The sequence below is a fragment of the Cryptococcus neoformans genome, chromosome 1 (assembly GCF_000149385.1).
Source record: "Cryptococcus neoformans var. neoformans B-3501A chromosome 1, whole genome shotgun sequence".
Classification (NCBI taxonomy): Eukaryota; Fungi; Basidiomycota; class Tremellomycetes; order Tremellales; family Cryptococcaceae; genus Cryptococcus; species Cryptococcus deneoformans.
This window is the reverse complement of record NC_009177.1, coordinates 1,772,549-1,792,615: the sequence shown is the minus strand read 5'-3', so window position 1 is coordinate 1,792,615 and position 20,067 is coordinate 1,772,549. Positions and strand designations below refer to the sequence as shown.

The following is a 20,067-nucleotide window of genomic DNA, read 5'->3' as shown; positions in this document are numbered from 1 at the left end:
AATGAAAAATGTCAAAAACATAGACTCACAGGCAAAAATACAGGTGTTGAATCCCTCAAAACTATGATCCAACAGATCTGCTCCTAAATCCTCATACAAAGTCTGTTGTGAAGCATATTTGGGATCATCTTTAGGGCCAGCAGACCAGTATGATTTATCTACTCAAGATATTGTTAATTACTTAGTTTCCATGCGAGGATGACCACGCACCAAAAGAAAAGATCATGGGCTTCTTTTCGATTGCCTTTGAGGATGCCCCCCCCGTTGCTTCAGGAGGATCCAGAATAGTCTGGCTCCCTTCCATACGGATAAGCTCCTTTGAACCCCTCGCAATCTCTATTCACCAGCGTCAGGTTCTTTTGGTGAGCTTTCAACGTTGTGTCTTGCTTCCAATTTCGCCGCGTACCTCTTGCATTGAGTGGCCGGCACCTGCGCCCATGTCAGTCATAAATTATTCCAAACAACAAGAGCTACTCACCTAACGACGACCTTGATATTGCCTCCTGACATCTTTCACAATTTCTTTCTGAATACGATGTGACGGTGACGTAGAACAACCACGCAGAGTCTACTAATCCTTGATGGTCTTATTGACAACTCTGCGAGCTCTCTTTGAGTGACGATTAGGTCTGTTGTGTATATTCCATGCGATTGGGAAGGACGCGGTAGGTCAAGAGCAGGTGTGCAAGTGGATTGCGTGAGACAATCTTGAAAAGAAAGGAAGAGAAGAACGAAAGACGAGATGCGTAGAAAAGGCCAATGCGTGAACACCATGATACCGCCGACTTAGTGAGGTGGAGGCTAAAGTGCGAGGCACAGGAGTAGCCGACTGGACCGAGCGAGGTAACACGACAAGGAGAAACCTTACTAATACCTGACCCACATGCAGTAAATGAACTGGAGGCAGATAATCTGGATCTCAACATAGCACTGTTTGTAACCCATAGAAAAAACCGTACACGCATCATCCTATTAATTGAGATACAATCACGATCATCTGTTGTGGCTCTGCGGCGTTCGAACGAACCTGTAAATTATAAGGAGTAATCTCGATAAACAACAGACTGGCACCTAACGAACGGCGATCCAGCATCCAAGTGTCGGAGGCTCTCTTATGTCATAATACTAGCTTGTTGTTGCATAGAAAGAAAAAACCGGAACAGATCTACAAAGAATCCAACGGCCACGCCACCCTTCTTCTTCTTCTTGTTTGCGTCCCTGATCTCTCCTTCCTGCTGTTACCACACCTCCACCTAGGCACTCCAGTCTGCTCCCACGTTCTCGCAAACTCCAACCTCTTACTACACGTACCAACGCTTCTATAATGCTGTACAATAATTTGTTAAAAAACATCTCCCTTATATCTTTTCAGCTAGGCGGTCTTCTATTAAATCGGCCACTACCTTGCCTACGACGGTAATAGAGTTGCCCTGAAAACCCTCGGGGTAGTCGACTGTAGGAAGGTCAGGGGACGTGAACGTGCGGTCATGTTGAACTCCAAAATGGCGTATTCCGAGAGCATGGGCCGTCCATTGGTCTGTACCAAATTGTTAGCTAACATGACCATCACACAAAAGCAACACCCACAGTCTCTAGCAAAACCACCTTTGTAGAACATTTCAATAACGGCACTTTTGGGGGTGGGAGGCATCCATAAGAGGTGCGTGAGACCATTGCCGTGGACTCCAAGCATAATCTAATCGTGGTCAGTTTATAGTTGACATTTTTAGCCCGCGCGCTCACTGTTGTCCTTCCGGCGAGAGCGAGCTGTTCCTCCTTGCTCATCCTTTCGGCTTCAACGATAACAAGCTCCCATCCCAGCTTAGCTGCTCTATCTTCCAAAGCAGCAACAAGCTCGTCGTGACTTTCCGGTGTTAACCTTCTCCTCGAATTTTGTCGAGAGATATACGTAACCACAGGTTTGTAAGTTCCTTGTGGAGCAAGCGGCTCAATAGCATCAACCCGAGGGTCGCTAGGCTGTGCAGGGTCGACTGCACCCAGACCTTCGAGATTTCTTTCAATGATTGACTCTGGCACACCGGCATAGCGCAGAGCAGCCCGTCGGATAGGTTCCCACCACCACCTGCTCGTTGTGCCCAGGTGCATAGCGCTAGCAACTGTACGTGCTGTGGGGGCAGTCCATTCACCTCGGAAAGCGGCCGATCTATCCGCGAGGATGGCGCGATCGAGGACGAATGCCTTGGGTTTGCCTGAAACAGTCTGCTCGGCAAGGTCCTTGAAGTCCTCAGGGTATAGGAGCGCGGTGCGGGGAAAGAGGGCATACATGAGGGTGGGGTTGAAACGTGGATTATCACGCCACTCACTAACAGATTGATGGAGGAACCACATTCGTTTGGGGGCAGAAAGAGAAGTTTCACCAGTTGCACTGATATTCTCGTCATACGAAGAGTAAGCTCTCCAGACACCCAATAACAACTCTGCCGCAAAGTGATAATAATGATCGATAACTGGTGGCCCGTCAGGAAGCCTTCACAACGGTTATAATACTCACTTACACTGTCCATCGTTGAATAAAAAAGTCATCCCATCCATCCTGTAAACCCTAGTTCCCCAGAGCTTGGCAGCGTCTCTGGAAGTTATGTACAAAATCTACTATTTGATCAGGGAGTGATCATGACAAAAAGTAGACCGACCGACTTCATCGCCCACAGGCTCTCGAGCCTCCTCATTTCCAGGCTCATTATTAGCCGGAAGACCAGTAGATGTCATGAGCCTCAGCTCAGGATATTCGTCCTTGTTCTCCCTGTGAATTTTATGATAAGCTTTAATCGAGATAATGGCTAGTACGTCAACCGCTCACGTCACCACATAAAAACTCCCATTGTAAATATAGAGTCTTTCGAAGACCGTCCAGCCGGGCGCATGGCCTTTTAAGGTAGTTGCTAGGTTTGCGAACTGCTCGTCCACGTCCAGTGCTGCCTCCCACCCGCCCTCGATCTTTGTACTGTCTGCGTCTGCATCGGCAGCTCCAAATCCTACAGCTTTGACAGTTTCTCCGAAAGTGACCTCGTCGCTTCTTGTTTGGCATAAAGAAAATAAGGATGGAAAAAAACCGCTCAAGCTAGAAAGACGATATCCACTCGTAGATGATCTGCTCGGAGCTGCAGGTTCAACTGGCAGTACTGGAGAGAATAGAAGGTATGCGAAGCATAATGTCAACAAACAGAGCAAGACGTCACGGCGAGTAGGCCTGAGGAAGAGGGTAGAACGGTCTAGCATGGGCGATGTAGGAATGGAGCGTGAAAGAAAGTGGCTGGAGAGGAGGGAAGGACGTTCTACGTGGGGTGAACGAGGGGGGGAGTCTGGTTGAAAAAAGGTTGGGAAAATGGAAGCCATCTTGTCGTCCTCCTCGTACTATTCTTGGAGTATTTTGACAAGGGGCAAGGTGCACAAGATCTCGGGCGATGGGATCCGAAGATGATATATGTCTAGGACAGGGCTGCTGTGTGGTGGCTGCAACACAAATATAGGAGCGCTCTATTGTGTCTGGCAGTGGTGTGCCTTGGGCTTGTGCTCTACTATTAGGTGTATTTACTACAAGAAGTGAGACGGATCATTACAGTCGACGGTACGCGTGCGTATGGACAGCACGCACGGTGTGGTTTCCATGCAGCCGTCTCCCAGTTGCCGGTGCCAGATTCCAATTTCCCATTTCCCAACTGCCTCCGTCCTTCGTCCTTTTTGGATCTCGTAAAGATGTGCGTTCGTTATCAAGGCACCGGGACGCGATTTGTTGCCGGATGTTCTAAATTTAAGTTAACTTTTTGAAATGAATCAACTGATGTCGTAATATTTTTAAGCTTCACCTCCACTTCTTTTTTTCACTTTTCGCCTTCGTTGTCACTGCACCCACACCCAGGCATCATCCCTACAAACAACCCCTTACTCAACTGCCATCATTACCTAGGGAAAATTCGCTTTACATATCTATACCCTTTTCAAAGGCGCATGCATGCATTGAAACATGGAGGCGAAAAAGGCAAATTCCTGATCTACTGTTATTATTAATCATTAACAGCAGTCTGCAGTGGAGTAGTATTACCACTTTTCTACTCTAGTCCACCTATCCAATCAGCAATAATAATACAACAACAGGCCAAAGAAGACTCGACAAAAATGAAGTTCCATATTTCATATCAAGTAGATGACAACTCTACGCATGTCTCAATTCAACTTAAATATTTGTCTCTCCTTTTTCGTTCTATTACACTTCGTTCTTCTTCTCCTCCTCGAATCTCGGACTTCTGCATCACGGGAGCGTTCCTGAAGATCTGTGGTGAGTGGTGACCCTCCCGAAGTCCGGACTGGCGGTGCACAGGGATTAAAATCATTCAGGGAACCAGCGAGCCAACCGACTGTCGTCTCGATCGTCGATTGACAGCAATGCAAATGGCCATCATCAAAAGGGTATTATCCAAGGTTAAAGGATGGGAAGAAGATTTGACTCAAAGGGAAGATTTGCCATTTGATATCGTTTATTTATGTTATCATAAAAGAGATTGATACGACCTTCGTTTCAGGACTCAGTAATCACATACATTGATCATCAACGACATGGTCACGGCTCACGGATCGTCTGTCAGTAAGAAAAGTAAACCGCATCCGGGACCTGGGCTAGAACGAGGATTATCTAATTCATCATGTGCAGGCTCACATTACTAATAACACAATCCTGATGCCTAGCGGAACCTCACATTGTCCAATTACATCGTCGCCTACACATCGTCAATGAAGCCAAATAATTCCTTTACACCTTCCTTTTCTGCACCTTCTCTTCTGAACGCGTCTTCATCAAATGCTTCCAAAATTTGAGGCCATTTCTTGAGCAATACAGATTCGAACTTCGTGACAGCATTGCGCGAGGGCGCGTCCGATAGAGGCCGCTTGTCACGGACAGCGCATATCAAGGCTAACACGGATTTGAGCGTGTCGTTGTCAGCTTCTTCTCCTTCAGGCAAGGTGAGCTTAGAAAGTAAAGACGCCAGGGCCTTTCGAGAGTCATCTATATTTGCGTTTTCGTCATCAGCGTTTGATAAGTAGCATACCAGGGTACATACGTGAGGTCTCCATCAATATCAATTTCAGCACTTCGATCGATAGATCGAGATGTACTGAAGTATCAATGGTTGATCCTTCCCGTCCTCTGTGAACAGATCAGTCCCCACAAACCTCATCAATAGAAGTTAATACTCACAGTGCCTTAAATGGGTCGATCCAATCTACCATCATCAATCCTATCTGTGACAAGGGTAGCATCTCGTCATCCTCGGCCTCTTCCGACATTTGTGAGAGCATCGTATATGTGTCGTAGAAAATCTTTAGATGGTCAGTTCGTACCGTAGAGAATCACTGATTATACTCACGGAAAGCATGCGACGCTGATTCTCGGCTGCGGTATAGCAATATACCGGCAAAAAGTAAGTCAGACATTGTCGCAAAGGCTGGTTATCAGCAGTTTCAGGTGAGAAATACAGCAATACGAGGGACTGCAGTACCTATTGACACGTTGAGCAAAAGTGATTTCAGAAAGATACAAATATTGCTCACAACTTCGTCGGAGATCATGCCAGCCAACATGAGCTTCGCAACGCCCTCGCAAGCAATTGCCTGTACTTCCGCAATGTCTAAGCTCAGAGTATGTCGGATTAATTCGACAACCTTGTCAGGTTGCTTGCATTTTGTTAGTCCTGTAGCGATGGGTATTCAGGATAAATGACCTACGACCATGGTCTTAGAAACTAGAGTGTCGATGTCGTGCACTAAAAGCAAGTCAAAAATAATTTGACAAACTTTGACTTTAAGAACGTCGTCTGCGGAATTTAGTTGTTGAATGAAGAGACCAAAAGAATTAGCGGCCATTTTCTAATGTCATATTAGCTTAGTTACATTAGACTGATGGACCTAAAAAGGCTGACCTCGTCAATCATACAGCATAAACCCAAACAGATCAATCCTTGATCTCTCAGTGCTGGCTCCTCTTTATTTCTCACGGCAGGGATGATCAAGTCTGGCAACAAGCCGTGAAACACGGAGTTGTCCTGTAGCGTTGAATGAACTCTTTCTAGAAGACTAATACAGATTAAAAGGCACCTCAAATCAATGAGAGCGGACTTCATCCTTTCTTCAGGATCATCCAAATTGAACCTTGGAGCCATAGATCGACTGCGCCCGCTGCCGACAGAGAGACGACGAACGTTCACACTGCTGTCCCCGATAGATCCCTGGCCAGAGGAGAGAGCGTCCTCTTCGTCCCCCTCGCCTTCACGAAGTTCAGTGACAACATCAACAATGACTCGGATCAAGTCACGTTCGCCGTTGGCAATTTTGCTAAGAACGTCAAGACATCGAGGAATAAGAGGATCCGGGAGGTTGATTTGTGAAATCATTTCTCCTAAATACGCAGTAGTTTTTTAAGTGCTGGCAAACGTGGATTTTCGATGACATTGTTACTCACTTGCGAGCTGGAACATCTTCCTTCGTCCAATTTCATCTGCGTAATCAAGATTCACCGCTAATTTGAGCAGTTCCCCCACGATAAAAGTGCGCTCCATTAAAGTTGCGTCGTCTGCGCCTTCATTGACTGCCTGGACCAGTTTGTTGTATTCTTCCTGAACGCGGAAAGCTAAGGCAGTGACGACGGGGATGGATTCTTCAAGGCGGGTTGTGTCCTGCAGAAATGTAAATAATTATCCAATTCGAAACCAGTGGAAGTACCTTGATGGCCACACATCGATCAACAAACACTCGAACCAAAAAACTCTTTTCAGGTGTCAAAGTTGTCCAATATTCGTCTGAATATTGCGTGAGTTAACTCTGACAGCTAAAGGATGACCTTCAATACTCACCCTCAAACTCTATGCCTTGTAAAACTTCTGGTCTTGTAACAAAGATGGACATTAAGGCATCTTCGGCTACCTGGCTTGACGTTACATCAAATCTGGACAGAAACTGATATCCTTCAGCCCAAATCCTTGTATAGCCTCCATGGCCAGGGATGAATAGCTCACCTCGAGCAAATCTCCTTCGGCCAAGTCCAGCCACCCCGCCAACATCCCGGCCGCTGCTTTTCTCACACTAGGTTCTCTGTCACCCAGGCCGTTTCTGACAACTTCTTCTCGTTGAGCAATAGTAAGTATGCGAGGGTCAGGGAGTGCCTCAGCAGAGAAGACTCCCGCAAAAACAGTGCGACGGAGTATGGGGTCAACGTCCCGCGTTCGCGCAAGAATATGCGGGAGCGAGACGGGTGTGCGAGGAAAGTTATAAAGGGCAGCACGGCGAACCTCCCTAGTTAATCTTTTGTCAAGTTTTATCAACCGTATCAGAAATGGTGACTCACGCGGCAGGATCATATCGCAGCAGGTCAAGTAGGACGTCCACCAGCGGTTCCTGTCCTTCTTCCAGATCTTCTTCTTCTTCTCCACTTTGAAGTTTTGATAGTCCGAGGGCTGCTTGCACTCTTACAGAAGCCTCCTTGTCCCTGGACCTATCAAGTAAAGACTTGCGAAGGAGTATATAAAGGTCATCACTTTAACAGGTTAACTTGCATGTGGGGCTGTCAAACCAGAGCACTTACTCCATTTCACCCAGCCCATTGATCATGGAAACAATCATAAGAGTGACCCGAAATCTGACATTCTTGTCTTTGGCCTCAATACCTCCCAGAAGATGTCGAAGGAGTCTGACAACGAAGCGTGAGGCTGGTGTGTCCGCTTCCTCTTCGTCATCTTCATCTTCATGCTTATTAGCAGCATCTGAAAGATATGGTCAAATTCATTGTACAGAAGAAGATAATGAGAAAGGGCATACCAGTTCCAGTGCAGTAAGACACGTAGTTCGCCACAAATTTAACGACTCTATCGGCGACTGCAACGCCCTTTTTCACTGTCAACACTCTATTCACCATATCAAAGAAGATGTTGTTGAAAGCCTTTTCCCCAGTAAGCTTGATCCTGTCATCCGACATTTCTTCTACAATAGAGGCACATTGTTCGTGGATCTTCCGTAGGTACACAATATTTTTGCGATGATTGGCGGTGGATTGTTGAGCTTGGTCGAAGATGGGCGGAAGAAGCGACGGAAGAGTGTTCGTGAGGTACTCTGGGGATAGCGGCTGTGACTTCTGCGACCTCGAGTTGACCATGGCGGCTAGAGAGATGGCCTTGACACAACAAAATGAAGAGAAAGAGTAACCGAAATTGAAAACAAACAAGCAATTGCCAACGGATCATTAGTTGGCCTTCGTTCGTTAGCTGTCGCTTCTGCGTGATGGACGGGATTTGTTTATGTTTTGAACGCGTAACATCCAAAATTACGTAACCGTAACGACGCGTTTTTCATGTCAACAACAATCGCTCCTCTGCTCGCTGGCGGGCGGGGAGAAACGAAAGAGACACTTTTGATCTGCCTTTGCATTCAGCAATCCAGCCATGTCGCAACAGAATCGCAGGGTGCAACAAAACACCGCAGCATTCCCTTTACTAACAGCCCATGACATTCTAGAATGTCTAGCAGCCCTTGATATCCCCGCTCAGATGGAAGACCTTACAAAGCCGACTGCTCAGAGCACCCAGTCCATTTACGGATCTTTGTTGGAGGTGTTGATGGGTGCATCCATCAATTCTATAGAGGGCCCAAAGCAGGCTCTTTTGGGGATGATGGAGTATAAGGTATTGTCTTTCAGATCTATGAAACGAACACAGATTAATCTCTCTCGACAGGAGATGTATAGCGATACTTTGCAGTTTATGATGTTCTTTAAACACTGGTGCGTCGCAAATACACCTATTCACTAAATAGTGTGGTATTTTAATGCCGTCACATTAAGCCGAAGGCTTGCTTTGCTTTGTGGAATCCCCGACTTCGCCATATCTGACCTCGCCCGGCCAGACGCCAATAGGCTAAGGAAGGTGCTGAGTGGGATAATGAATTTTGCCAAATTCAGGTGGGTTAGATTGTCCAAACTGAGCTAGCATTTACTAATAGCCTTCCACAGGGATGAACGCATGCAGACCCAAGCCAGGTTTCAAGAAAATTTACAAAAACACCAGAAAAAGTATGTGTCGAATGACTACTCCAGTATCATCTGACATTAGCTCGAAGAGCCGTCGATCTTCGTCGAAAAACTGAAGAACTGGAGACGCAGTTCCAAGAAATCACGTAGGTCTGTCATTCCTGAAAATAGAGAGAACTCATAAGTCATTCTCAGTGCACGTAATGCGGCCGAACGACCACAGTCAGAACAAGCTCAAAAACGGAACGAGTTATTGAAGAGCGAATTGCTTGAACTAAATTCACAACGATTAAAGGAGGTACAAGAATACGAAGAGCTAAAGAAAGAAAGGCAAACTCTTCTTGAACAAGTGGTAAGGGACCCGAGTCGTGTCACTGCCGAATCTCATTATCTCGCCATAGAATCATAACAATCGTATCGTCACCCAGCTTGAACTCCAGATTGGTTCTGCCAAATCTCGTCTTGTTCAATCGCCTGACAGGATCAAGCGACATATATCTGAGATGTCCTTTGCCATTCAGTCCGAAAAGGCCAAATTGGCATCATTCCAACAAAAGGCACGCGAGTTGACCAACCGACTTGAGGTTATTGGAGCACTTGAAGTCGATTTGAGGGGACTGATTGATCTCGAACATAGCATTCAAGACCAGCGCGCAAAAACGGAAGAGGCTAAACGGTCTAAATCTGCGTTGGAAGCGAGATTAGAAGGGAGGCAAATTGAAAGTCAAGGGTTGGCTGCGAAACTTGAACAGCTGCAAAGACAATTACAGAACGCCAGCCATAAGCTGGCAAGACAGGAGGAGACGAGAAAAGGTATGCGGGAAAGAGGCGCTCGTAGGATTGATGAATTGAAGGCAGAGTGAGTTTAGGGTTTCTTTCCCTTCCTGTCATATTAATGGAGAAAAATAGGTACAAAGTTCGTGCTAGGGAGCGCGGCGAATGGCAGAAACAACGTGACGATCTGTTAGCGGAGCAAAAAGAACTCGAATCTGAAATGGCCGCCTTTGTTACAAAGCATGAGAATGAGATCAACGAGTTCCTCCATGCGTATTGGACAATGCGACGACAAGCGGGTAAGTTCGACTACAGTTGTTTTCCGGCGACAGCAAGCTAATCATCTATGTAGAGGATTACATGAACACCATGACGGTCAAACTTGGTCTGCAAGTACAGTTATGAATTGCTCCTGTCATGCTTTGAAAATGCGAGAGCTGGATTTTGGTCTGAGGTACTTGTAAAATGGATGTGTCATGTATATGTAATAATATTTCTGTTTGAATGAGACCGCAATTTAATAGTGGGACAACAAAATGACTTATTCGCTTTATGGCTCATACATGCTTCCTATACAATAATTCTTCATCCACGCAACAACCACAGTTCCAACAACAATCGATGCGTCATTTACAGAACAGGCAATTTACTCTGCCCCAAACAACATACTCTGACACACACTGTACACTGAGCCCAAATATACTGACATAATGGTCAAAGCTCTCAGTAGAGACTGGTTCCAGTGTCCTTCTTCTTAGAAGCAGCCTTCTTGCCTTCCTTGTGAAGTTTGGTAATTTGCTTCTTCCAGCCAACTATCGCTAGGTGTGAGTTATCCAAAAAAAGCAAATAAGGATCCAATACTCACAGCAAGATTTGCAGTTGGCGTTACCATGCTGCTTGCAGGTGAACGAGCCGTCTTTGTTGTTCTTGAAATGAGCTGGAAGCTCGAGAGGGGCACGGGGAGCTGGATCAAGTCTTCCAAAACACATCAGCTCAATCCCACAAGCGGTAGTGACCTGAGGAGGTCAAAAGCTCACCCCATCATTGCATCATTGTCTAGATCCGAACATCAGACATAATAAACGAGTTCAGTTCCTTTTCCTTTCTCAGAAGGGAGGACTTACCCTCTCGAGCGTCGAATTCACAATGCTTACAGACCTCTAGTCCATGTTCACAGAAAAGTGCGTCGTTGATCTCGACTACGTAAGCAGGCAATCATATCAATTCAACTGCATTTAAAATATCGGCATTGTGGAAACATGTGATGCTTACTTGAGTTGGCGGAAGAAACAGTACTGTATCGGGTATGCAGGTGGTCAGCGATGTGACGACAGCCACCTCCCCCTTCACCCGCCCTCCACCATGGCGAGTCAGCAGGCTTACTCGGTTGGGGAGATACCGAACTTGTCCATGATTAGAGGTTCCTTGGAGTGAAAATAGTATTGCTGAATGAATACAGTTATCTGTGCGCTTCTACAAAAGCGGATGGTGGGGGCGGTACGATCGTCAGTGATGGGGGCAGACGATGTCGAGATTGAATAAGCGATGACTTGGGTGCGGATGAACAGCCCACCTTCCCTTTATATATTCCTGTGCCATATACGAGTTTGAAAGCATGAGCGAGGTCGGCTGACTTCGCAACATCGGATCACTGGCAACGCAGCAGGCATACTAATATTAGTGCATTTTGGTGTCATCTGACTTTCCACAACGGTTTACCGTTGATCTCGGACCATCCAAAATGTGAAAATGGACATGTGGATCTAATAGAATTGCAGAAGTAGTAAGTAGGGCGTCGCATAACTCGTCACACTCCAATAAGCGCGACGTGACTTGCCACACAGCCAAGACGGAGCACCAACGTCAATTAAATTAGCTATGATTGTTATTAACAAATAAACACAGGTAACGCGCTGCCTCGTAATAATTCCGACCGGCCTGCAACAACAGCAGCCAAGCGAACAGAGAACGAGCCTCCTCGGCTAATCGGCTATAAGCATTAATAACTCATTCAAATTATATAACATATACTTAAAATAGAATAGAAATAATAATTAATTAGAATTCGGACTCTTGAACCCCGCGGGGTGGTGCCCCACGAGAAGAACAAGGCACGCCAAACACCTGCCGCCAGCGGCCACTTGCGTGGTGCATGCCAAGGTACCTGCGATTATTACCTACATATAAAGTACTCGTATATACTTCTTATTACTGCTTGAATAGCAGAGTGGCAGTAATAGGAAGTTGCTTCGGTTGTATATGGCACCACCTGTACGTATGTAATGTAGTGTGGTGTGAGTACATCAACTTTTGATTTTTTAGTAAGACATATGTGTCAAGGGATTCCCGATAATCAAAGATTTACAAGTCCAATGTCGGGTAGAGTGCGTGCTATCTATTATTATCTACTGTCTGCAATGTGTAACACTGCAGGGGTGGGTCTTTTCATTTCCTCCCCTCGTTCACTCGATGTTTGCGGCCAATGCTATCGTGATTATCATGATGGTCATTTCAGTATTTAGTCGTCAACAAAACAATTCTGAAACACTGCTCCTGGCTATTAGTATCAATTTTACACGATAGACCACAACGACTATCAGAACAACCTTCGATGGAGGATACATGACGGATGTGTGGTGGTAATATTTCCCGAGCCCGGAAACTGACCATCGATACACGTAAATCCAAGAAACCCCTATATTCCCTTCTTTCGACATATTGCTACAATTTAGTGTTATGCCCTAGCCTTACCGCTTCCTTGGCTTGCCCTCCAGGCACTGACAATGATGTCCATAACGGCATCGACACCATCGTTATTACGAACTGAAGTGAAAAGAGTGGGGCCACTGCCGCGCATGGCGGCAGCGTCGCGACGCATTACATCCAGCGATGCTCCGACGTAGGGTGCAAGGTCGATCTGTGACATATACAACATCAGTTGGATTTACGCATAAAAAAGTTTGGGATATGTCAGTGGCGTTCACCCATGGCAAAGAAAGCGAACCTTGTTGACAATCAAAAGGTCAGATTGAGTGATACCAGGTCCCCCCTTTCGTGGAATCTTATCTCCTCCGCTGACGTCGATTACGTAGATAATGTAATCAGCCAGCTCTCGGGAGTAATTGGCTGAAAAGTTGACTTCAGTACTCAATCGATCGCCTGAATATCAAGCTTACCAGCAAGGTTATCGCCACCACTCTCCACGAATAACATTTCTGTGTCGAACTCAGCCTGCAGTTTTTCGAGCGCGCCCATATTGGCAGAAATATCCTCGCGGATAGCGGCGTGCGGGCAGCCACCAGTTTCAATAGCACGGATACGCTCAGCAGGAAGAGCCTCATTGCGAATAAGAAATTCCTGGTCTTCCCTGGTGAAGATGTCATTGGTGACGGCGGCTAATACATGGGTATTAAAATTCCGATCAGCAGTCAACAGCAGATAGGTGACGTAGGTCAGTGACAGAGCTACCAAATTTTCCAGTGTAATATTAAGCGTACCGATGTTATATTTCTCTCGGAATCCTCGACAGAGAGCCAAAAGCAACGCCGTCTTCCCGGATCCTACAGGCCTTTACGAAGGAAGAAAAGTCAGCCTCCCAGGATCCGCGTCATAAGCATCATAGAAAACTTACCCGCCGATACCAACGGTGAAGGCTCGCTCTGTCCAGTTCCTTCCGGTGTAATCTGGCATGTCCCTTTCAGCAAACTTGCCTAGAGAAAACAACATGCAAGCATTAATTTCAATCGGAATGATACAACGTCGGCTACGCGTCCATACTCACCGGCATGCTCTAAATGCTCATGGGTGTGTCCATGCTCCTCAGGGGTCCAGAGTCCTGGACCGTGATCATGAAAATGTCCATGATCGTGGGACATGTTATCGTGGTTATGCGAAATGACTGAAGACGCGCCGGATAAAGCAGACGGTGTGTGATGGTGGTGCGCATGAGGACTATCAGTTCCTGTGGCGTCCTGGGCGGCATTGAGGGCTGTTGTCAGGCGGTCGGAAAATTGACAGACAGGAGGCGGAGAAGAAGGCTGAGCAGGCGCTGCCATGTCGTCTGCGAATGTTGAAGATAACTATGGACGCGTAGAAGAAAAATAAGAAATGAGCGGAAAAGAGGAAATGAGGAAATATGTAATACGTACGTAGTAGTGGATGCCCCAGCGGAGTCCCCAATCCGGCCAACCAACAGAAATAGCTCTCGTTTAAGGGAAAACGGAATTGCCATGTGGCAACTGTCGGCTTGTTGTTGCTTCTTGGGGCGGCGACCGGGTATGACCGGAATTAAGAAGGTTAATAATATGAAATTGTTAATTATGTTACTCTGCGTATACAGTACACTCTTCTAGCTGAGATGTCCAACTGTGTCGGGCCGGGACCCGGGAGAGGGGGATGTTCCGTAAGGTTTGGGTTCTGGTCGCGACATGGGCCCGCTGTAACCTCCTCTGTGCCTGGAGAAATGGGAGGTTACAGAAGAGGTTACAGAGACGTACGTTTCACGCCTGGGTTAGGGGAATAGCTGGGAGAATTATTTTTGCGTTTCCGGACAAAGCTTTCAAGAAGATATGGGGATTTGGGCATGAAAACCCAGCATGGGATTTGATAATTAATTATGTTATTAAAATTGGAATATATCCGAGATAAAGCAGTTCCCCCACCCTTCGTCCTGAGCTTTCAGACGGAGTTTTCAGACTTTATCGATAATAAGCGCAAGCACCATCAGTCCTTAATATACCGTCCATGTCGTCCAACAAACGCCAACTCGAAGAGAACAACCACAACACCACAACAGCCTCATCATCATCGCCTTCCTTCCCTGGCGGCGAAGCAGCGATCCAAACCGCGCACGTTAGCATCGGAGCACTCACTCATCAAGGGAGAAAGGATAAAACTAAAGCAGCGTACGAGCCCAGACAGAGAGAGTACATTCGTTGGGCGCAATGGGTCAAGCTTCCTGATGGGCGAGTTTTATCTCATTACTGCCTTCTTTTTTGTTCGCGAGTTATTCGAACTGACTTCCGTCACAGCGAGAAGGCAACTCCTGCCGGTTGCGCTGCGTTCCTCTGGTATCGAATCGTTACAGCCGCTAAAGGCGAACTAGGCATGAAAGGCCTCGAACGAGCAATAAACGAGTCACTCAGAGAAGCAAGAGAAGCGTCATTAGAAGTTGATAATGTATCGGATGCTGAACGACATAACTCACGTGGAAAAAAGCGGAAAGCTACATCGGCAAACAGCTCGGCATCGGCGAAGCAGAGGAACAAGAGGACGTCTACCGAAGAAAATGCAGTGGTCGATGCGGAGCAAGGCAGGGATGAGGATGAGCGCTCGGATGCAGACGCACATGATGACGAGAACGAAGAGAGAGTCGAACACGAGGACACCGGAGAGGCCGAAGAAGCTTGCGACAGTTTCCATATTGTCGAGGAAAACTATCCCTCCAAACATGGGGGAAGCGTCTCAGTGCGCGAATCTACACGAGGAATACAACGACCTTCCTTGGCTGAGTGTACAGCCAAATTAACGAAGAAGGAAATTGAAGCCCTGAACGATTCGTTCAAGCTTGCTCATCCTTCGATTCAAGACAATCAGCTCGGCGGTGCGTGGCCCTCTCTAAATCGCATCTATGTTCCGCTGACGTTCGGATTTAGAAATGGCCATGAGAGCTGTTTATACCAGTAGCGCCAGCTGTTCCACAGTCAAAATCTACATCAACGCACTTATTGCCCTGTGGAGATTGCAAGATGGCAAAGATGAAGCCGACAATCCGCTGCGAGCATGCAAGCCAATACTGGACGCTTTCAGAAAGCTAAAATTCAAAAAGGCGCGTGATGAATATGTCGATAAGGGTATTGGTGCGTCCTATTCATTACATGAATACAGCGGTCTATTAGACTGACGAGCTATTCAGATCTGTACTACAACTCATATGTAACAATTGAAAATCTTCAGCAGCTCGCACATCATTATCTCAGCAGAAACAGTTTCGAAGGTATCAGAGACGGGTGCGCGCAGTTCATGGGCATTGCTGGCTTGTTTCGCAGTGATGAGCAGCTTTCGCTCCAGCTATCTGATCTGTACTCTCGGACATTTCAGAAGCAAGGTCCGACACCATGTGAAGCGCTGGTTGTCTCAGTGCGGCAAGGGAAAACAAATACCCATGGAAAGGCAGAAGATGCTACCATGATGAGAAACGCAGATCCTTTACTTTGCCCTCTTGCGTGGTTGAACTTGTTCTTTTTTTGTCGGTACGTTTGCTCGCTCAGCTCAGTTTATGTCGACATGGCCTTCTCCAACTGTTTATACGTTTAGCTTCCATCATAAACCCGCAGTCTACCCCGACACAAATCCTCCGACCAGCTTCCCTTCCCTTCAACGGAGGGAGCATTGGTATGATCTACCTTTGCTTTCCTATGCCTCCGATCCAACTAAAGCCATCGGATATGGAACTCAACGGGAAGCGGTAAAGGCAGCAATTGATTTTGCCGGGATCAAAACCACCAAGGTCACTCACATTTCTCGAAGAACTGGGGCTCAGCTGGCTGAGATTAATGGTGCCGATGAGGATGCTATCAAGAGAGCCGGTCGCTGGTCTAGTGGCGTTGTTGAGTCTTCCTACTTGACGAAGTTCCCAATGGCAGCCATCCGAGCTATTGCTGGTTGGAATCCCCAGGGGGGAGACTTCTACTTAGCCAGGTATGTTGAAGTACCAGAATCGCTTCAAAAGAAGCTGTATCCATGGGTCGATCAATGGTATGTCCAGCTCTATGTATATTGCAATAATTATCATCCGAAGGCTAATACCCCAAGCAGGATTGAAGAGCTGGAAAAGAGACCTGTCAATCTCAAGAGTCGGGGTCCTAGCCACAATTTGAAAGACGAAGATCAGAGTGATATGACCGGTCTTGCATTCTGTTATATGATGCGGACCCTCCGTAAGCTTTTTTGGCAAGATATCGTCTATTATCGTGCGGCTTTCCCTAAATTATTTCTTTGGAATGATGTTATCTTCGAAGGGCAAGATTTCTTGGAATTTGAGTCGCGGAGTCTTGTCTCCTCTCGCCCTGAGGTGGAATTCGGACTGGAAGTCCAACGTATTCTTCCAGTCCTTTGCGGCCAGCTGACAGGCGCACATGCCGCTTTACGGCGTCTGTTTTTAGAGGCACTTACACGCCTCGACAGCTCGGCAGTAAAGCTGGATACGCTGCTACGTCAAGTGTCGGATCTGCAAGCAGTTAACAGCTGCATTTTCGAACGGCTGAACAAGCCGGATGTCCGTCGCCGCTATCTTGCTGATACAGCTTTTCCCGGGCATACACCCATGGCCCAACTGGTTGACCATCTCCTTCAGCGCCCTGATCACCTCGTCCGCCTCCTACAAGAGGATGATCTACGCGCTGCCATACAGCATCCGTCACATCTCCTCGCCTTGCTGGAACAACCATACCCTGGTGTCGTCCCTTCCCGTACATCGCTGAGTTGGGGTCGTTCCACTACTACGCAATGGCAACAATTGGGTCTAGATATGACTCCCACACACATGGTTAACCCCACCTCTCCGCATCCTCATTTGCCCCCCCAGCTTACTCCTCACTTGTACTTCCAGCCCACTCCGCACATGCCCGCTCCGCACATGCCCACTCCGCATATGCCCACTCAGCCCATGCGTCCCCAGCTAACTCCACACACGCCCCCTCAGCCCGTGGCCCATCGGTTCACTTCTCACATGCCTTCTCAGCCACCCTATCAAGCACCTCCAAGTTCGTCATTCGTTGCGAGCGCCCCTACTCACTTTCTCCCTGATCCTTTTGCTACGTCGCCCTTTGCGTCAGCCCCTCGGTTGTCTTCCGTTCCCAGGTACATTGAACCTTACAGATATATCAAAGTCGAAAGGGTTGATGCGCTCTGGATACAATACGAAAGGGGGCTGGGGGGATATATGCCTGCTTTGCAGGCATTTGAAAACAGGAATGTGGTAAAGACGGGTGCAGACATGAAATGTTTCCAAAGGCGTCGCCCGATCTACCGGGCTATAGTTGACCTCAGCAAGAGGATGAATATCCCTTGCTTGGAGGCAGCGATCAAGCTTGAAGGTTATCGAGTGTCGAGGAACTTACATATCCATTCATTCGCTCAACATACAAGCAACGCTGTGGAGGAGCTTGCAACGTAGGGTTCATGAGAGGATGATAGGCAATAAGAAGGATTGTGTTGAGCCACCATGTCTGCTTGCCTCCTTTGTTTATTTTGTGGTTACCTGTCCTCGTCGTTATTTCTCCATTATTGAATGGTGTCTTCCCGTTCTTTTTATTGATTGGTGTCTTCCTGGTTCTTGGGTTTCTGGTTGTTGTGTAACCATTACTTGGTTCACATGTAGCGATAGTAGCAACGTCTTAATCTTGTTGTAGAAAACATGCATTCCGATCAATCATTCTAAAGGGTAATAATAGTCAGCTAGGAGGTCCGACTTTAAGAGATGTATAGCCGAACGTGAATCAATCACATTTTCATATAGTAATGGGCGTCGTTACTCGATATGCTGTTCGACTTCCGCCTCAACAATGCCCTCATCAATCCTAAATTCAAGAATGGTGAGGAAAGTTGGCGGGTAACCTCGTCTTAAGGACCAAGGCCATTCTTTGAGCCGAGACGATGATCGCCTTTTGGTGCGTAACCATGGATACTGTCTTGGATCGAGTTCATATCCCTCAGAGTACGTCAGTCTCGATTTCGCCTCTAAACCGTCATCATAAATAATAATTATTCGTAAGCTAGTAGTGTAATTCATTGTTGCCTCCACCTTTCGATTCATATATGCAAGAAACGAGCAAAACCTCGTTGTGCGTCGCTACTCTTTACTTATTGATTGTAATTACTATTTGCAGACCACGGGACATGGTTCGTGAGCGAGGGCTCCGTCGCTTCTTGCTTCAGAAGAAGCATTATTCGAGCCTCTGGCAGTCACAAGCGGGGGTCTGCTGATGGAAGAGTGAACGACGGAGCAAGAAATGAAGCGGAGGACTAAGGAGATTGGAAAGTTGGAGAAGGGCAGTTATTAACAAGGATGACCCTTGTGCTGCAGAGATACAGGGGACTGCAGAAGAGGGGGTGGAAGTTTTCAGGTGGAAGAAGTGAAGCGTCGGAGCAATCGAGATTCAATTAGTTAATAAGTGCCACGAAGGTGAAAAGAGGAAAAAAAGATACTTCTTTGTCTCAATTTGAAACGTACTAATAAGTTTAAAATAATTACTACTACTACTCCGACGGTCGGGCTTTATCATTATCATCGTCGTGATCGAGATCTCTTTCAGGCAGAGGTTCCTGGTCGTCCATTCTTTTGAAGGCGTAACGACAGACCATCAGACCATTGGTAAGACCCTTCGCCATCCATGCTTTTTCCACAACGTACAGACCGTCGTATCTGTATCCTGTTGGCGGTGCGTATTTGGACTGAAGCTTAAACCCGCGGATGACCCGGACAGGGTTTCGTGTTTCAGCGGAACGCTACATGAATGACAAATGTATAAGATGATAGAGTGCAAATACACGACAACAGTGAAATGCAAAGTCAGTAAAAATGGCTTTTCTTTGTGTTATGCCTGCTCAAAGACCGACCTTCAAAGCAGCGTTTAAAGGATTATCGAAACTCTGATGAGAAGTCTGAGGTGCAGTCCGAAGATTCTTTGGATTTTGTTTAGTCCCTTTCAAATCTCGGCCTCCACAGCCGGTGTAGGTGAAAGCGTAACCTAAGTCAATACTAATCATCATTAGATTCAGTGTCTGCGTTGCTGCAAAAAGCCATGTCCGACGCACTCATCTGGATAGCCGCCCGAGAGAGCCACGGACCAAGCACCATCGTTAGCATTACCAGATATACCTGCAACCGTGGGTCTGGAAGATATTAATGCAATCCCTACTAGTAGATACTAGACATACTTACGCATGTACAGCATCGGCTGACGCCTCCATCCTAAGAGGGATATCTGTTAGCCAATAAATGCAAGTATTTTATTCTTTGCCTACCTCGTCGCCCACCATTTACCCACTTCGACCCCTGGAATATGACCAAAAGTTTTCCTTTACGACCATCAGCATTCAATTGAGGTCCTCGGAAGAGATACTTATGATAACTCACGGATTATGGAGCCTGACACCCAATTTGCTAATCTTTCCTTGTCTGATATCTCGTTCCTCACTATCGGGATGGCTATGAGTCGGTTCAATGTAGCGTGAGGGTGTGTTCGGAGTGTCCCTGTCAT

At 46.9% G+C, this 20,067-nt stretch overlaps 7 protein-coding genes across 7 annotated transcripts in view; 1 reads left to right on the top strand and 6 right to left on the bottom strand.

Moving 5' to 3' along the window:
- Window positions 1-510, bottom strand: part of CNBA6420 (hypothetical protein) — a gene marked incomplete at both ends in the record, with an annotated part of 6,070 nt that extends 5,560 nt beyond the window's left edge. The window contains 4 exons of the mRNA XM_772671.1: window positions 30-158; window positions 211-336; window positions 407-429; window positions 479-510. Of these exons, the coding sequence (XP_777764.1) occupies window positions 30-158; window positions 211-336; window positions 407-429; window positions 479-510 (310 nt within the window). The remainder of the gene's footprint in view (window positions 1-29; window positions 159-210; window positions 337-406; window positions 430-478) is intronic.
- Window positions 511-1,358: 848 nt separating this feature from the next.
- Window positions 1,359-3,357, bottom strand: CNBA6410 (hypothetical protein; the record flags this gene model as incomplete). Its single annotated transcript, XM_772670.1, has 6 exons — window positions 1,359-1,537; window positions 1,588-1,696; window positions 1,744-2,468; window positions 2,517-2,610; window positions 2,659-2,764; window positions 2,822-3,357. 6 exons carry the CDS (start codon window positions 3,355-3,357, stop codon window positions 1,359-1,361), a joined length of 1,749 nt encoding a protein of 582 aa, XP_777763.1.
- Window positions 3,358-4,736: 1,379 nt separating this feature from the next.
- Window positions 4,737-8,161, bottom strand: CNBA6400 (hypothetical protein; the record flags this gene model as incomplete). Its single annotated transcript, XM_772669.1, has 14 exons — window positions 4,737-5,023; window positions 5,079-5,164; window positions 5,216-5,337; window positions 5,385-5,516; window positions 5,569-5,691; window positions 5,743-5,883; window positions 5,937-6,412; window positions 6,476-6,689; window positions 6,736-6,812; window positions 6,867-6,969; window positions 7,029-7,305; window positions 7,358-7,546; window positions 7,595-7,772; window positions 7,828-8,161. The coding sequence occupies 14 exons, from the start codon at window positions 8,159-8,161 to the stop codon at window positions 4,737-4,739; spliced, it is 2,739 nt and encodes a 912-aa protein (XP_777762.1).
- A 286-nt stretch (window positions 8,162-8,447) lies between these two features.
- On the top strand, window positions 8,448-10,210 carry CNBA6390 (hypothetical protein; the record flags this gene model as incomplete). Its single annotated transcript, XM_772668.1, has 8 exons — window positions 8,448-8,785; window positions 8,846-8,962; window positions 9,014-9,073; window positions 9,121-9,177; window positions 9,227-9,383; window positions 9,433-9,890; window positions 9,941-10,104; window positions 10,158-10,210. The coding sequence occupies 8 exons, from the start codon at window positions 8,448-8,450 to the stop codon at window positions 10,208-10,210; spliced, it is 1,404 nt and encodes a 467-aa protein (XP_777761.1).
- Window positions 10,211-10,528: 318 nt separating this feature from the next.
- Window positions 10,529-11,217, bottom strand: CNBA6380 (hypothetical protein; the record flags this gene model as incomplete). Its single annotated transcript, XM_772667.1, has 6 exons — window positions 10,529-10,617; window positions 10,671-10,780; window positions 10,843-10,861; window positions 10,930-11,004; window positions 11,078-11,100; window positions 11,189-11,217. 6 exons carry the CDS (start codon window positions 11,215-11,217, stop codon window positions 10,529-10,531), a joined length of 345 nt encoding a protein of 114 aa, XP_777760.1.
- Window positions 11,218-12,539: 1,322 nt separating this feature from the next.
- Window positions 12,540-13,860, bottom strand: CNBA6370 (hypothetical protein; the record flags this gene model as incomplete). Its single annotated transcript, XM_772666.1, has 6 exons — window positions 12,540-12,722; window positions 12,810-12,931; window positions 12,982-13,200; window positions 13,303-13,373; window positions 13,437-13,515; window positions 13,587-13,860. The coding sequence occupies 6 exons, from the start codon at window positions 13,858-13,860 to the stop codon at window positions 12,540-12,542; spliced, it is 948 nt and encodes a 315-aa protein (XP_777759.1).
- Window positions 13,861-19,063: 5,203 nt separating this feature from the next.
- On the bottom strand, window positions 19,064-20,067 carry CNBA6360 (hypothetical protein; the record flags this gene model as incomplete). Its single annotated transcript, XM_772665.1, has 6 exons — window positions 19,064-19,312; window positions 19,424-19,565; window positions 19,622-19,699; window positions 19,749-19,791; window positions 19,844-19,885; window positions 19,944-20,067. The coding sequence occupies 6 exons, from the start codon at window positions 20,065-20,067 to the stop codon at window positions 19,064-19,066; spliced, it is 678 nt and encodes a 225-aa protein (XP_777758.1).